Consider the following 15,482-nt stretch of genomic DNA (forward strand, 5'->3'; position numbering starts at 1 on the left):
TCAGATTTGGCCAATATGGGTATGTGAGAAAGCCTGCCAGTAGCTTCTCGTGGGTCGGTGGTTCTTTCCGGGGTTTTTCCTGGGTTCTTCCTCCACCATTAATACTGGCCGCCATGTATAGCCTATCGTGTGCTGAAAAATGGCATTAAACCCTACAATAACAACAAGTTGGGATATTCTCAACATGTTTGAAATGTTAGTATTTGGTCATTGTGAGACCACTCATATAACCAAAACATATGATCAAATGAATCTTAAATTAATTTATGCCACAAAGCTGTTTGAGGTACTCTTGATGATTACAATTCAGTCTGTTATTTTTGTTGTTGCAGTGTTCACACAATAGCACGTCAATTTTAAAAAAAAACAACATGTATAGTTCTCAACCAAGAGTTCAGGATATAATCTGATTTTATAAAATTGACGGTGTCCTGGAATATTTCATTAGAAAATGGTGCAAGGATTTAGGCAATTTTAAAGTTACACACTGCTGGAAAAGCCATAGCAATGTCATACTGCTAACTAATACAGGGAAGTCAATAATACTATCGAGATGGAAAAAGATTTGGAATAAAATTTTAAAACTGTCAGTGTCTGTACCCACAACATGATATACAGTGGCAGTAAAGCTAGATAGTAAACAATTAATACTGTAAAATGCATTTCTTATGAATGGGTATTAATCTCCATTGATTTCTGTTTCTGTTGAACCTGGAGGTTTGAACCAAAATTATCTGAGAGAATACCATAAACCGTAAACTGGCAAGAATGAAATTAACATAAAGAAACAGACAAATGTATAAACCATTAAATGTGAGGTAAAATTCACCTAAATTTCACTTACGTCTGTAGAACATCCATATGTAACGTTTACTTACAAGTCATGTTATGTTACAAGCAATAGGGTCTGCGAAAATTAGCCAAATGCAAACCCCAATCTCAGTGCTGATGCCAGATGGAATGACGAGTGTACAAACACTATTCTATGACTATTTAAAGGCATATTAACCCATAATACTGCACAATTAGAATAATGGCATATTAACCCATAGTACTGAGGTCATTAGAATAATGGCATAACAACCCATAGTACTGAGGCCTGCAGAATAATGTGCATATCAACCCATAATACTGAGACAATTAGAATAATGGCATATTAACCCATATACTTAGGTCATTAGAATAATGGCATATTAACCCATAGTACTGAGGTCATTCGAATAATGGCATAACAACCCATAATACTGAGACAATTAGAAAAATGGCAAATCAACTCATAGTACTGAGGTCATTAGAATAATGGCATATTAACCCATAGTACTTAGGTCATTAGAATAATGGCATATTAACCCATAGTACTGAGGTCATTAGAATAATGGCATAAAAACCCATAGTAATGAGGTCATTAGAATAATGCCATACTAACCCATAGTACTGAGGTCATTAGAATAATGGCATATTAACCCATAGTACTGAGGTCATTAGAATAATGGCATAACAACCCATAGTACTGAGGTCATTAGAATAATGGCATATTAACCCATAGTACTGTGGTCATTAGAATAATGGCATAACAACCCATAGTACTGAGGTCATTAGAATAATGGCATAACAACCCATAGTACTGAGGTCATTAGAATAATGGCATATTAACCCATAGTACTGATGTCATTAGAATAATGGCATAACAACCCATAGTACTGAGGTCATTAGAATAATGGCATAACAACCCATAGTACTGAGGTCAATAGAATAATGGCATAACAACCCATAGTACTAAGGTCATTAAAATAATGGCATAACAACCCATAGTACTGAGGCCTGGAGAATAATGGCATATTAACCCATAGTACTGAGGTCATTAGAATACTGGCATAACAACCCATAGTACTAAGGTCATTAGAATAATGGCATATTAACCCATAGTACTGAGGTCATTAGAACAATGGCATAAAAACCCACAGTACCGAGGTCATTAGAATAATGGCATAACAACCCATAGTACCGAGGTCATTAGAATAATGGCATAAAAACCCATAGTACTGAGGCCTGCAGAATATTGTGCATATCAACCCATAATACTGAGACATTTAGAATAATGGCATATTAACCCATAGTACTGAGGTCATTAGAATAATGGCATATTAACCCATAGTACTGAGGTCATTAGAATAATGGCATAAAAAACCATAGTACTGAGGCCTGCAGAATAATGTGCATATCAACCCAAATACTGAGACATTTAGAATAATGGCATATTAACCCATAGTACTGAGGTCATTAGAATAATGGCCTAATAACCCATAGTACTGAGGCCTGCAGAATAATGTGTATATCAACCCATAATACTGAGACATTTAGAATAATGGCATATCAACCCACAGTAATTAAGCAAATAGAATAATGTGCATCTCAACCTATAGTACTGAAGCAATTAGAATACTGGCATATCAACTCATAGTACTGAAGCAATTAGCATACTGCCATATCAACCTATAGTACTGAGCTATTTAGAATAATGTGCATATCAACTCATAGTACTGAGACAATTAGCATACTGCCATATCAACCTATGGTAATGAGCTATTTAGAATAATGTGCATATCAACTCATATTACTGAGGCAATTAGAATAATGGCATATCAACCAACATTACTGAGGCAATTAGAATAATGGCATATCAACTCATAGTACTGAAGCATTTAGAATACTGACATATCAAACTACAGTACTGTGGCAATTAGAATAATGGCATATCAACTCATAGTACTGAAGCAATTAGAATACTGACATATCAAACTACAGTATTGAGGCAATTAGAATATGTGCATATCAACCCATAGTATTGAGCAATTAGAAATAATCTGAACATCAACCTATAGTACTGAGGCAATTAGACTAATGGCATATCATCTGACTGTACTAAGGCAATAAGAATAATGGCATATCAACTCGTAGTACTGAGGCAATTTGAATACTGTCATATCAACCCATAGTATGGAGACCTTTAGAATTCTGCCATATCAATCCATACTACTGAGCCAATTAGAAAAATGTGCATATCAACCAACAGGACTGAGGCAATTAGAATACTGGCATATCAACTCATAGTACTGAGGCAATTATAATACTGGCATATCAACGGGTACTGCTAAGGCAATTAGAATACTGGAATATTAAACCACAGTACTGAAGCAATTAGAATAATGTGCCATACACAGATATACACCTAGGCAGATGACCTAACAATTGAACCCATAACCTCTTGTGTGTGAGGCCAATATGCTAACCAGTGAGCTACCATCTTTCCCCAAACAGATGGACTTCATGACAAACATTATCAACCCATAAACAGAAACTGCTTTGCAATCCAGCCCAAAATCTGAAAGCAACTTGTATGTTTGTATAATGTTCACTAGCATGTCAGCACAATACTGGTTATATAGGATGCTGATTAAAATTTAAATTATAAATATGTAAGATAACGAATTTCCAAAATTAAAGCTATATAATGCCCTCCTCTTAAATAGGGTAGCCTTCTTCTGACAGTTCATAGTTAAAAAACTAGAAAGATCCAAGACTTTCATTTAGATTAAATCTTCTTACAGTTCATAGTTCACAGACTAGAAAGATGCCAGACGTTTTAGATTAAATGTTCTTGTCACCTATTTAACAATCTAGAAGTGTTTTTCTCTCACAGAGACCATTTTAATACAGCAGATTTTAAAGGACGTCAAAAATAGTTCATGCTAAAATGTGTTATACAAAATAAATTTCATCTTAAGATTATGAATTTGTTTCAAATACTGATTTATTAGGAACAGAAAGGGACATTAGAGAAAAATCAACTAAGCTTTCTGCAAAAAGGCACAAGAATCAATTGAATTTTTTTCTCACTTTTCTTCACGTTTATCTACCCTACACATATTTACCTCATAATTCCCACCATTCTCCATATCAGCTGATATAAAGTAACCACCAGAAAACATGTGTTCAGACTTAGTGTCTCTGGCTAGTTTGATTGTCATTTCATCAGTGAGGTTATTGATGAGAATATTGGCCTCTCTGTACACTATGTTCCAATCTGTTCCACTCTTGTCCCTGAATCCATATAGATTTAGAGCTTTCCAAGTCATTTTGTCTTTGAAGGATGTGTGTCTGCTTGGACAGGAAGGACCATTGGGATTTTGCAGTTGTAACAGTGTACCTGTGGAAAAGTTGAAAATAGCTGATGAAATTTAAGTAGATACATAATTAATCAGAACACGAAATTGAGAGTTTCTAAACCATTATACATTAACATTTACCTCTGTGTCATAAGCATGCATGTATTGATGTAATTACTGTGTGAATTAAAAATCAGTGCATCAAATAGGCTGATATATATGTTAAGTAAATAAGACAGATAAATCATAAAAATACAAAAAAAGCTTCAGGAGACATGCCACAATTGTAATCTTTTCCCCAAAATAATAATAAACATTTTACTTTTTTTCTTCATACTTTTAAGAAGAAAAAATATTTCTTTTTTGTAGGAGAAAATACATGTACATGAACTTTCGGGAGCAATGCCATGACCGTGTTATATCCAAATTCGTGTTATAACAGAGCATGCTATAGCAGGGTCACACTGTACCATTATTTGACAAATTAAATAGCCACATTTTTACCTTTTTTCTCTTTATATTTAACTTTAACCTGTCTCAAGTGATATGTTGTATGCATGTCTGATGGATATTAATGAACAATTATATCTACATGCATTGTGCTTTTCTTGCTTTTAATCACTTCTGACCTTACCATTAACTTCCATGTCTGACCCCCACCAAACGACATCTTTCATGAAGTCTGCTCCCTCTCCAACATTTCCTGGTCTGGGTTCTGAGCTATCATACAATATTGGTGTTGTGATTACGCTGATGGACAAGCCGGCTTTATTCAGAACATTCAGTTTGATGATATAAGGTACTGAGTGCTAATGTAACGACAAAAATCAACATTGTTACCATTGTTCAGTCAATGTATTCCTATAAAAACTGCTTTAAAACATAGCCAATCAATGTACTTTAATCATACACAGATTTCATTATAATGAGATAATTACAACAGCATGTGTGATCATAAAACAACGTGTTGAGTCCAAGATAACTAAAGTACAACAAAACTTACTACTATGTACTTATTCATCAAGTAGAATTCTATTAACACTGAATATTGCCAAATCTAATATGGAGTGTAGATAACACTGACATTGCAAATTTGACAGCTTTTAATAAGTTGCAAGACATATACACTACCAGTTTTTTAAATTGTAAAAAGGACAAAATTTAAATTGAGCATGAATTAGTCTGAGTTCATCATTTTAACAATTCGAATCACTATAACAAATAATTCAACTCATACATACCACGAGATTCAGCTCAACAAAAGCATAATCTGTATAGTTAGAAGACAGCTTTATTTCGGGAATGAGAAGATTCTGTGTTGATGTTTGTCTGTCACAGGTCGAGTTCTGCCATAGAGAAATTTCATAATGGTCTATGGATGATTCCATATCATCAAATCCCTGCCAATATGCATGGATACTGCTGTTGCTCATTGTGTAGGACACAGGCTGAAATATCAGAGAAGACTTATACCCATGGTATGGTACTAATTTATTACTGCAGTTGTATATTATTACCTGAGGCTAGCTTGATGATAAATAACTCATACCTTCATACAGACTAAATTTTAGATTTAATAAATTCACATCCTTGAAAGTGCTTTTATGTCTTCCATATAAAGAAGAATGGCAAAAGCTTGTGAAATTATAACTTAAGTCAGATAAAGGAGATTATAGCGAATTAATAATTGCACAGTTGTATGTACTAAGAAATTACCAATGTGATTTGGTAAAATATACAACTTAATTTTGCTTTGTTAAATATCATGGAACATTTTATACAGTATGTCTTTAATGTACATGACTAATATTTTGGATAAGAAAAAAAAGATATACCATTTTAGGCCTGTAAAGTTATATTTTTTACTCGATTATAAATACTGTAGAACCTGTCTTGAAAGATCACCCCTTCTGCCAAAAAATATTAGTCTCTCAAGACATGTGATCTTTCAGAACAGGTCATAAAGCTATATAATCAATAAATCAGTGCATGGAGATCCTGGTTTCTCAAAATAGATGGTCTCTCAAGACAGGTTTTACTGTATTCTGCAAGACTGTTAATATACATAACCAATCATTTCATTTTTAACATAAACAGTATGCCTTGAAACCTAAAACAGCTTGTTTAGTAGGAAAGATTTCCATTCATTGTTTGACTTGAATATCTGTCTTAGCTGATTTAAAGCTTAATCTTACTTCTTCTATGTTTTAAAGCGCTTAGAGTTTCTAAAGATTAGGTGCTATACAAAGTCCTCATTATTATTATTATTATTATCATTATGTATGGATGACAAGTTTTTGATAGAGATATTTTATCTGATACACTACCATATCATAGTAGGGTCCTGATCGAATCTTGCCCATTGTTGGAGGCGTAACATCAATTGTAACTCGATGGACTGTCATGTTACATTCTCCTGCTTTGTCAGCACCTGTAAGAATTTAAAAAGATGATTTTCAAAGGTCTCTGATGTCAACATAGTTTTCGGTCTACTTTTGAGTTTCCAAGATAGTTTCTTTCTGGCTCTAGTGTGCTTATTCAAGCAGCAACAGTAAGTCTGTCATTACAGAATTTGGTCATTTTGAGACCACGTAAACTACATGAAATGTTTCACACTGTCAGTAACTATGCACTGAAAACTCCAAAACTCTATCTGTTTACCTAATTTGTCTTGATATAAAACACATTAAACAAAGTTCTTTCAACCATGATAATTGAAGGAAAGCAAGTAGTTAATGTTTCAAATATTTGGGCATAAACTATGAGCTGTAGCTTACTCAGCCTAAAGAATTTGGTACAATAACAGCGTACCTATTAACATTTAGGCAGTCCATATGATTTTCTATCACTGATTTTGCTTTACAATAATCAAGAAATTTTGATAGCACAGGACATGATATCAATGCTGAGATTATGCATCTGTTTTGCAGTCACTGGAGTAAACCCTCTCCAATGTACTTCCTCTACCCATTGCTAGGGTGACTTGAAAGACTTTAAAGAAATAATATGATAATCATATCACTAAGACTATAGTTTTATTTTTTCATACTCGTGATGGAGGAACTCATTCATTTCATTCAGTGTAATACATCTATCCAATAAACAAGTTATCTGCGATTCACAGTTCAATGTCAAGATGTTTAGATGGCAGATAACTGGTTAAGTATTTCTTCATTTCATGCTTGGTAGACATAATGTCAATTTACAATAATATATCAATTTATCAATTAGAAAATAAAACTATATTTGTTTATTATCTTATTTTTGTCTCATGTAATGGAAACTCCCCCAATTTCTGGCATATTCCAAAGTCACTGTCCAAGAAGATACAGAAGAGAGCAAGTTAGAAACCTACAAATTTAATAGGCTGAGGGACTTAGCTAAATAAACTTTAAATCTCTTGTCCATATTGTTTTTATTCATAAAATATTGCATGCTTTTCTGTATCATGCTGATGCATAAAACAGGGAACATTTATATTGTTTCTGATTTTATTATGAAGAAATGTGATTGTCCTGTAGTTTAGACCTCATTTCTGTATGACCATCGGTCAGGAAAAATGGATTTTCAAGATGGCTATAATGTCAACCACCTTGGAGGTCTGATTGTCACTGTTTCTACTTAGGACCAACTACACATCTAATGAAATCTTTCTGTGATATCTTCATTTCACTAAGACAATCCACTCAGGAGAAATGGCCATAAAACATATTTTTATGCTTGCCACCATAGTCATCAAATTGGATCAGCACTGTATTCATTTAGGAGCAACTAGATACTATAAGAAGTCTTTTGGTGAAAACCCTATGGCTAACCATTAGCAGAAGAAGAGTGAAAGTGATGATTTCTATAGTGGCCATACTGACTGTCAAGTAAAAATAATTTGTATTTAAGCTAAACATTTAGTGAAAAGACCATCATGTTATAGCCAACTGTTTAGAATTTTCAGGATATTACTGCCATGTTGGCATATTAGATGTCAGATGAGTACCATTTTCAGCAAAGGTGAAATAAGTCTTTTAGTAAAACTCCAAGTTGACCACACAATTCATAAAGAAGAAATAATGATAACAACATGTTCAAGATGTTTATTTCATTGGCAATATTTCTATTTATAGCAAACTAGATACCATAAGACATCTTTTACTGAAATCTCCATGTCGATACAAGGATAGCAAAATTGTCATGATGGTCACCAATTCAGCTGAATTTTGTAACAGATTGGTGCAATTTTCATCTCAGTTCAGCTAAGATATGATAGGAAGTCTGATAGTATAAACTCCAAGTTAACATGACAATCCATCCAGGAGCAGTAATAACAGCAAGATTTTCAAGATGATATTTAAATATTCACTGTCAGATTGGCACATTTTTATTTATGGCCAACAACATACATGTCTTTAATTGAACTTGAACATCGATACAGCCATTTTTTCTGAAGCAGTAGTGATAACAATATTTTCAAAAGGGCTGCCATACTGGGTGTCAGGTCAGTGATGTTATCACTTACAGCCAACTAAACATCACAACCATGATGGTGACAGTACTGAAATATTTAGAGGCACCATTTTCATTTTGGATGAACTAGACATAAGATGTTTTTGTGAAAACCCGAAGTTGATATGACCATCTCTTCAAGAACAGCAGCAACGTAAATCCCTGAAAGAATCTCATCAGCACCATATTCATTTAGGACCTACTAGACATTGGGATAAATATGCGTGTCTTTAAGTTTTGGGGACAATCCTCCAAGTAGGTTAGGAGGATTAGTGATAACTCATGCTAATGGACTAATAAAATGCCATCTCATAAGGTCTTCTGGTATGTGATCAGTAGAGCTAACCAGAGTGATTATGGATGTTTAAAGTATAATTAAAAATGCATGACCTAACGAGCAATGATGTTTTACTTCAGCGGTGGTTTTGTTTTGAGCTGAAAGTAGTTTTTAAATGGGCCTCTTGTGTGATATGGCACCTAAACTTACAACAGGCATATTTCTTGGGCAAAAAAAATATACTGCTCCTCATATATATCATGCATGCTATTTTCTATCAAACTTTTCTCTACAAATACTGTAGCCATTCTCTTCTGGTTCAATTTTATTTTAAAAATATCTGCAAAATACTCCATGATTTAATATTTTGTAATTTAACTTAAAGTAAATGCTTGATACTGGAACACTTTACGCATATAGTAATAAACACAATAAACCTCTCCTTTGATAACTCATGCACAACAGGATTTAAAAACACAGACTGCAATATAAGCGAGGGCTTAAATGACCAAGATGGGAGATACCATCCTGTCTGGACCTTGACAATTAAAAGATGGGGTGGTGGTGGCTGTAAATGCTTTAATACTTGTCCTACAATCAAATTAGGAATAATTATCAATCAAATGCTTTTTCTAATGTTATTGTTTGTTCTTCTGTATAAAAATTACATTAACTTTCAAGATAACCAACAATAAAAGTCAGTATAAACATTACTTCAAGAAATTTTGACATGATACACATGTGTACTCCAAAAACATTATGTATTACATCACTGCTTTTGCATGTGAATGTGGATATATTTGAGTGTTGTTGTTGATTCACAACAAAACAAAATTTGTGTGTTTGCAAAACTAGGGACATTTAATTCATGAAACATCAGCTGCAAATACCTTTTACAAAAATATTGTACTATCCATAATATACTGATGTTGTGATTTCATTGCAAGTAATAGTGAAATAGCTGCTCATTTTTGAGGAAACCTATAAATGACAATTTGGGAATTCTAAGTTCACTAAAACTTTGGAACTCCTTCTCCATAATGTCATGTTTTATTATTCCACCTCTTTATTAACATGGTGATACAATGCAGGTCTATCTATAGAATGTAACAATACATCAAACACTTCTGCAAATTGGAGAACAAAATGCAGTTGGCACAAAATTAAATTATTAGCAACAGTCATGGATATAGCTGTGATAGTAGACTGAGACTTTGCACGTCTGAATATAAAAGGCGTATAGCATTTATGATATTTAAATGAATTTGAATTTGGAGATAGAACATGAATTTCATGTGACAAAACTTATTTAATTGGTATTTATTTCTTAAAGTGCTGTCACCAGTGGGCATTACTGATATTTTTAAGGATCAAAAGATTATCAAATATTGTTATTTACATTGTAAAAAATGTTTGTGGTATAGAAAACGTCACAAATCTATGATTTTTATTATTAAAAAATGAGAATTTTGTGTTGCTGAATCAGATTTTGGGGCATTAAATGCTGTGTTTGATGATAAAATGAGCTATATATATCAAAGTTTTTATTACAAGTTTTGATTTGAACTTTCTTAAAGTTCAACAAATACATAAAAACCACACCTGACTCCACAATATAGAATTGGATTACTGAGTTATCCAGGCATGATTTAATGAGGGGGAGTTGTATCATTTTAAGTTGTATTGTTAGGAACAGTGAACTACAAGCATATATGACCATACATGAAAAGAACAGCAAATATCATTCCTAATGCAATTGCACCAACAATGGACACACAAGAAACAGAGTTCCCCCCAAAATAACAAATTTTCATTCCCGATTCACAAATCTAATGACAAAGGAGGTGAAAAGACCTTCACTATTTTAATCAGGGTGTATGACCATGCTGTTAAGAAAAAGTTTGTGCTAAGTTTTTTGAACTGCCTATATGTAACATCAGGACAAGTCAAAATATATTTGCCATGTTGACTGCAACATTCAGGTTGGTATTCTTTATTATTATTCATTATTTTAATCTTGTTCAACTACCAACTTTTAATTACCTCAGGCTTTTTGGTATAATTATAGCCATGAAATAAATAAAATTAAGGGCAATAATATACACACATTTATGTTTACACAGTTAATTTTCACTGATAAAGAGATTACGTAAAAACCCTTACTTAGGTGGTCTTGTAGTGCCCCTCACCCCGAAATTAAATCAATTAAGCTGCTTCTTTGAGAAGATCACTGTAGCTTTCTCAATGACATCTTTCAGTTGCAGGACTGGCTGTTAGGTTTGAAGCACTTGAAGAGGGCAAACAAGCTTCTTTGCTGGAGGAAACTGAAGACTACATACAGTAGTTACACCACTTCAGGAGCTGCCACAATTTGAAAGTGAAATAACATATCTGAACCTATTCTGGGCAGAAATAGCAAACTGCCATTTTACTTCAGGAAAACTATGATTTGATAACCTGACTCAAATTGCCATTGCATGTTTGACACTCCCTCATACAACGTGATGCTAATAGGACATTCTCCAAGCTAAGAAAAATTCAGCAAGATCTTATGGGAACTTGAACAATAGCACCATCCAATCGCCAATGAGTGCAAAGATGAACATGAATGCCACTTGCATTACTTTTAAACCATATACTGAAATAATAAAAAGTAGCAAATTCTGCATGTAATTAAGTCTAAATTCCAATATGCACTGGATTTTAAAGAAAGTAACTTAGTGTAGTGTGTATTTAATGTCTATGGGGCTGTCACCATAGGCACATAATTGTGTGGTGATATTATTTGACAATCCTAAGTCTATCATGATTTGTTTGTAAGAATATTACATGCTTCAGAGAAAACAGCTACAGGTGATATTGGCATCATATTCAGGTTTGATATTTCCACTCATTTTCTAAAGCATGAAATGAAAATATAGTTTATTCTCATTTTGATGACATTTTTTAGGTGTCATGAATGCTAAGCCCCTTTGGGATCTCAAAACGCACTTTTTGAGCCTCAAAAACCTCTCAACACTGCCTGAAAATATGGCATGTATATAAGGTTGATTTCCATAAACATCTATCATTAAACCATGTATGGTTGTGCAAAGAGACACTGTTTATGTAACAAGTAAATTAAATGGACAATTACATGGAAGTATATATTATGTAAGAAAGTAATATTCTCATGCAATGTGCTCATTTCAATAAGATATGGTAGCAATGCTATCACTGAATTAATTTGATTTACCCATTACCCAGGCAAAATAGGTTGCCCTTGTTCCAGATGGATGTTATAGCAATGTTATCACTGAATTAATCTGACTTGCCCATTACCCAGGCAAAATAGGTTGCCCCTTGTTCCAGGAGGATGTTATAGCAATGTTATCACATAACCAATCTGATTTACCCATTACCCAGGCAAAATAGGTTGCCCTTGTTCCACATGGATGTTATAGCAATGTTATCACTGAATTAATTTGACTTACCTATTACCCAGGCAAAATAGGTTGCTTGTTCCAGATGGATGTTATAGCAATCCTATCACTGAATTAATTTGACTTAACCCATTACCCTGGCAAAATAGGTTGTGCCTTGTTTCATGAATATGTTAGAGCATTTGTTGTTGCTGTTGTTGTTCTAGGTTTTAATGCCATTTTTCAGCACAAGATAGGCTATATATGGTGGCCAGTATAACTGGTGGAGGAAGAACCCTGGAAAACCCAGGGAAGAACCATCGACCCATGAGAAGCTACTGGCAGGCTTTCCCACGTACCCACGCTAGCCAAGCCTTGGACTCAAACAAACGCAGACAGAGGTGAGATGGCAGTGATCTGGAACGGTGAGCACTTTAGACCATTCAGCCACTCAGGGCCCCTTTATGTTAAAGCAATGTTACCACATGTTAGAGCAATGTTACCACATAATAAATTTGACTTACCCATTACCCAGGCAAAATAGGTTGCCCCTTGTTTCAAGAGGATGTTAGAGAATCTATACAGGGTATTAGTACCAACATTTGTCACACCAAATACATTGAACAATTTTGTTTTCTCTTCTTCTGTGGCACTACCTCCATCAATCTGTAAAAATGTAAGGTTCTCATAATCAACTTTAGTTCCACAGACTTCCACATTATGTTTGATAGAAGCAAAGGTTAATTATTTTTATTAATGTCAACACATTTTTCTCTAACTGGAAAATGCACAAAGATAATATGGAGCAAAAGAAAGATATTCTTTTTCTAAGCATCTATTCTGATATTACTTACTACATGCAACTGTTATCTATATTTCATTATTTTTCAAAAGAAATTAATTTCAGCAAGTAGTTCTGCTTCAGCCTTTTTGTATTTGAATGTTCTTTCTATCTATAACTCTTGTCATTTATACACTTATTTATAAATGTTCTTTTGATTTCTCTGTTTCATCCAGTATTCTTTTGGTGTTTAGTATGCAGCAAATGTATCCAATTAAAAAGCCTCACTACTCTTCCATGATCATTTATTAACATCCCATATATTACAGAAACATTATGTTCTCAAACAATCTGGAAAAAAGTATTCTCTTCTGTTTGCTGCCTAGTTACATAATACTGCATGTTTACATTAATATGGAAGGATTTATCGTCCAAAAGTTTATGAGCAATTCGTTTTCACTTTTTGTAACATTAATTTTAGTTGGTACCATATAGCCACTACTGTGCTGAGGTGACATAAAATGCTACTCCAAAAATACATACATCATTTGCTTGTGATCATAGGTAATAATTATGTCAATCATCAAATCATAGTGAGGCTTTGAATGAATGTTTGGCTAATTTCAACGAATGCAAAGAGATTAATATCTTTCACTTTGTTTTCAATGTATTAACAATATTATCTATTACAATATTATTTAGTTCATGCAGTACTAGTTTTATAAGTGTCTCTGTAATGGTCTTAGCTATTTACTTTAATAATATAAACTGTCTTCTTTTACAATCTCTTTTGATAATTTAGGAAATTCATTTGTATTGGGTCCTCCAATACAGATAATTAGTCATGAGACAAACTCCACAAATAAAATGTTGTCTTTATATTATCTAAATATTATGTCTCTATTGTCTTCAAAACATGTAATAGAAAAGAATGAGAAGCAACAAGCTTTGTAAAATTCAACAAAAAATTTATTACCCTATAATACAAAGTACAAATTTAAAAAAGGAACTTGCAAATTAAATCATAAAAAAGTCCTAGAAAAAAATAGACATATGTCCTAATGATTAAAGATTGAAAATCCAAATTAAATCCAATGCTGGAAGTGTTGATGTGTCTGATTTTGTGATTTGTGATTTTGATTTTCAACGTAGCTTTAACAATTTTTCAGTCATATCGCTACGATGTCTGCAATGTGGCAGTTTATAGTGATGTCTAGCACTGGGGCATCATGCCGCAGACATGTAGCATGATGTCCCACCCAGTCACATTATCCTGACACCGGGCCGACCAGTCCTAACACTAACCTCTTAATGCTGAGTGCAAGCGAGGTAGCTGTTAGTACCATTTTTGTAAGTCTTTGGTACGACTCGGCTGGGGATCGAACCCACTACCTCCCGCATCCGAGGCGGACGCTCTAACCACTAGGCCACCGGAGCGGTCTGTTGATGTGTCTGTTGTGGCGCATGTAGTAGTGATGTGCCAACAGTCTCTTGTTGGATCACAACTACAAAACCCAAATCAATGATTTTGGTCAGGTAGAAAATGAACTTGATTTTGGACAAAGTCAAGTCCAAAATAAAATTATCCATAGCATAAGATGAAAATGTATTAAAAAACCCACCTAAAAAACAAACAATGCAAATTAAATATATATAAAAATGTCTGAAGTTTGAATTGGGTCAAAAAACAATGTCCATTATTTGATGTATAAGCAAAGCCTTTGATCTTTAATATTCTCCCGCAACACATTTTGCTGAGTCATTTCTTGAACTATGATCTCATCACTGATGGGTTCCATAAGCCCTACAGGTGCAATAGGGAAAATCATGGTGGTGGTTTAGAGTTTGTAGCACTAAATGAGAAGTTTTGACTGTCCTGCTGTTAAAATATTTTGTTTCAAATTAAGCTCAAAGCTTTCAATATACTTCATAGTGTTATATACATACCACTTTACAGTAACAATGACAACTTCCATCAAACTTACTTAGAATTAGGTCACCAAATGATTAGGACAAGGAGCATAATTTTTTAATTTCTTTCAAAAGCATCTTCTGCTGAGTAAACTCTATTTGTGATCAGAAAGTAATATTTATAATGATCAAAGTAAATACAAATTTGAAATGAATTTAAAGCAAACAGATCTGGATGCATATAGGAGGTAACACTGAAGAACTCAAACAGTTGATTTAAAATGAGCAATTGGATAATAGTAATAATAATAATAATGACCTTATTTAAAGAGGGTAACATGATTAGCTAAGAACTAATCTACAACAAAGGAATTTATTTATTTTAGCTACATCTCTGAAGCCATTGAATATATTGGGTTCGGAAGAAGGAAATAGAGTTGGCATTTCTA

The 15,482-nt window shown here is 33.6% G+C and overlaps 1 protein-coding gene across 1 annotated transcript in view; it reads right to left on the reverse strand.

The window, feature by feature from the left end:
* The window catches only part of LOC149785560 (uncharacterized), a 189,200-nt gene that overhangs the window by 77,963 nt on the left and 95,755 nt on the right, over positions 1-15,482 (reverse strand). The window contains exons 38-42 of the mRNA XM_089979356.1: positions 12,866-13,007; positions 6,494-6,597; positions 5,408-5,614; positions 4,801-4,975; positions 3,933-4,207 (exon numbers count right to left, since the gene is read on the reverse strand). Of these exons, the coding sequence (XP_089835482.1) occupies positions 3,933-4,207; positions 4,801-4,975; positions 5,408-5,614; positions 6,494-6,597; positions 12,866-13,007 (903 nt within the window). The remainder of the gene's footprint in view (positions 1-3,932; positions 4,208-4,800; positions 4,976-5,407; positions 5,615-6,493; positions 6,598-12,865; positions 13,008-15,482) is intronic.

The sequence above is a fragment of the Sinohyriopsis cumingii genome, chromosome 13 (assembly GCF_028554795.1).
Source record: "Sinohyriopsis cumingii isolate HCF-2022 chromosome 13, ASM2855479v2, whole genome shotgun sequence".
Classification (NCBI taxonomy): Eukaryota; Metazoa; Mollusca; class Bivalvia; order Unionida; family Unionidae; genus Sinohyriopsis; species Sinohyriopsis cumingii.